This window comes from Penaeus japonicus, unplaced genomic scaffold (genome assembly GCF_977035675.1).
Source record: "Penaeus japonicus unplaced genomic scaffold, GWHDUDI00000001_assembly GWHDUDI00000034, whole genome shotgun sequence".
Lineage (NCBI taxonomy): Eukaryota > Metazoa > Arthropoda > Malacostraca > Decapoda > Penaeidae > Penaeus > Penaeus japonicus.
In genome coordinates, this window is record NW_028234436.1 from 15,706,408 (window position 1) to 15,708,907 (window position 2,500).

Here is a 2,500-nt window from a genome sequence, read left to right on the forward strand (position 1 = left end):
TGAATGATTCATAGAAAGTTGCTCTGCGCTACACACACGTGGTTTGGATCTCAGAATTACATGTACTCTGGAGGGAGTACTCATAGAAGTCAAAAAGGGGCACACTCTAAGGTCAAAGGTTACATATGTGGTTACAAAAATAAAATCGCTTCTAGCCTTGTTTTCATTTTGCTTATGAAAGTAGACGCGTTACATAACTTGTTAAAAATTGTATTCTGTCGAAGCCATTGTCAAGCACGACCAATTCCTTCGTACAAAAACGTGTATAAGAGCATATTCCTGATTGGTGATTCAACTTTTTTTTATTTTATATTTATTTAATTATAATTTTAAGTTTTTTATAATTAGAAATTATTATTTTTTGTATTTTTTATTTTTATTATTGTTTAATTTTATATTGTTATATATAAATGTTGTATTTTTATAATATATTATTTTATATATTTTTTAAAATAGTTTTGAATTGTATATATTTTATTATATTTTTTTTTTATTTTTTTTTAAAATATATTATTTATTTTTTTATATATATAAATTTTATATATTATAAATAAAAATATATATATTATTTTTTAATATTATTATAATATATATATAATAATTTATATAAATTTTAAATTTTCACATGGGATTATGAAAACAAAGAAAGCAACAACAAAAAACAACACACCCCCATACAAACCCCACTCCCCAAATGTGTTATATTTTTATTGATATAAAATTTTTTGGTTATTTAAGGATAATTTTTGTTTTTTATACATATTTTAATTTTTTGGTATAAATTTTGATAACAAAAATTGGAATATATTTATATAATATATTTTTATTTATTTTTTATATATATTATACTATTAATAATTAATACATATTTATTTATATTTTTTATAAGTTTTTATTATTTTTTATTTGTTTTTTTTTTAGAGTGATTTTTAGTATAGTTTTTAAATTTTTTAATATTATATTTTTAGGATTTTTTTTTTATTATGTAATGATTTATTTAGAGATAATTATTTTTTTATTTATAGTATAACTTAGATTTTATTATTTTATAATTGTTTGATGTTATTCATTTTGTTTATTTATTTAAAATATATTTAAGGTATATTTGTTTTTGATTTAGTTATATAGAGAAAGTTGATTTTTTAGTTTTTTGTATTTTCATCCCACTACACAACCACACACTTTATACTCAAATATCCCCAAAACGACACACACTCCACTACAACACAACACCAAATAATTTTATTTTTATAATTTATATTTTAATATATTTTAAATATATTTAAAATTTGGTTTTTTATTTTAAATATTAATATATAATTTATTTTGTTTTATTATAATATAATATATATAAATTTAGGTATTTTTTTTATAGTTTTTTTTGGGATTTATAAAATTTAAAAAAATTTTTTTTTATATTTTATTTTATATTATATTTAGAAATTTTATTTTTTATTATTTTTATAGTTTTTAAATTTAAATAGTTTATAAATTTATATTTTTTTAAATTTTTTATATATATATTAATAGTATTAGATTTAATTAGATATATATATATATCAAAATGATATTAAACAAACCCAGCAAACAAAACAAAAAAAAAACCCCAACATCAAAACTCACAATTATGGTATTAAATTAGTAGATATTTTGTTAATTTATAATATATATATATATTTAAAAATACTTTTATAACATTTTATTTATATAAATTTTTTGTTTATTTATTTTTTTAATTTGATTTTTGATTTAAAAATTGATTCATTATTTATATTTATATATTTAAAATTTTAAATTAAGATTGATAATAATACATATTTTAATTTTTTTATATTATATAATATATTTCATTATGTTTTTTATAAATATTTATTTATATTTTTTATATTGTAATATTTTATAATATATATATAATTTTTATTTTTATATAAATTTTAATATAATTTTTTATTATATTTATTTTATATATATATTAATATTAATATATATTATATAATAAAATTTCACACACACCACATCCAAAACAAAACAACACTAAAACACAAAACAACCACACACACAACCACACAACACCCCAAACAACACACACCACACAACACACCCCAACACCACACAAGTATATATATATATTTAATATATTTTATATATAATATATGTTTTACATTTATATTTACATAATAAAATTATATATTTTTTAATATTTATTATATATATATTTTATATTATTTTAATATTTATAAATATATATATGTATTATGTATATATATATATACTTTGATTTATATATATCTATATATTACTGTATAAAATTTTATATATTATAGAGTGATATAATTATATATTGACCATTTGGAATATAATATTTATATATTTATATATATATAATATATATATTTATATATATATATATATATATTTATTTAAACTAAGACTATTGGCTGTATTTACTAAATTTTCCAGCAGCGATATTACTTTCCATCTCTTGTGTAGCAAATAAGAG

At 15.3% G+C, this 2,500-nt stretch overlaps 1 protein-coding gene across 1 annotated transcript in view; it reads right to left on the reverse strand.

Annotated features, from left to right (window-relative positions):
• Positions 1-2,500, reverse strand: part of LOC122244621 (uncharacterized) — a 102,101-nt gene that overhangs the window by 45,585 nt on the left and 54,016 nt on the right. The window contains exon 4 of the mRNA XM_086530868.1: positions 2,481-2,500. This exon is cut by the window's right edge and continues 112 nt beyond it. Within this exon, the coding sequence (XP_086386994.1) occupies positions 2,481-2,500 (20 nt within the window). The remainder of the gene's footprint in view (positions 1-2,480) is intronic.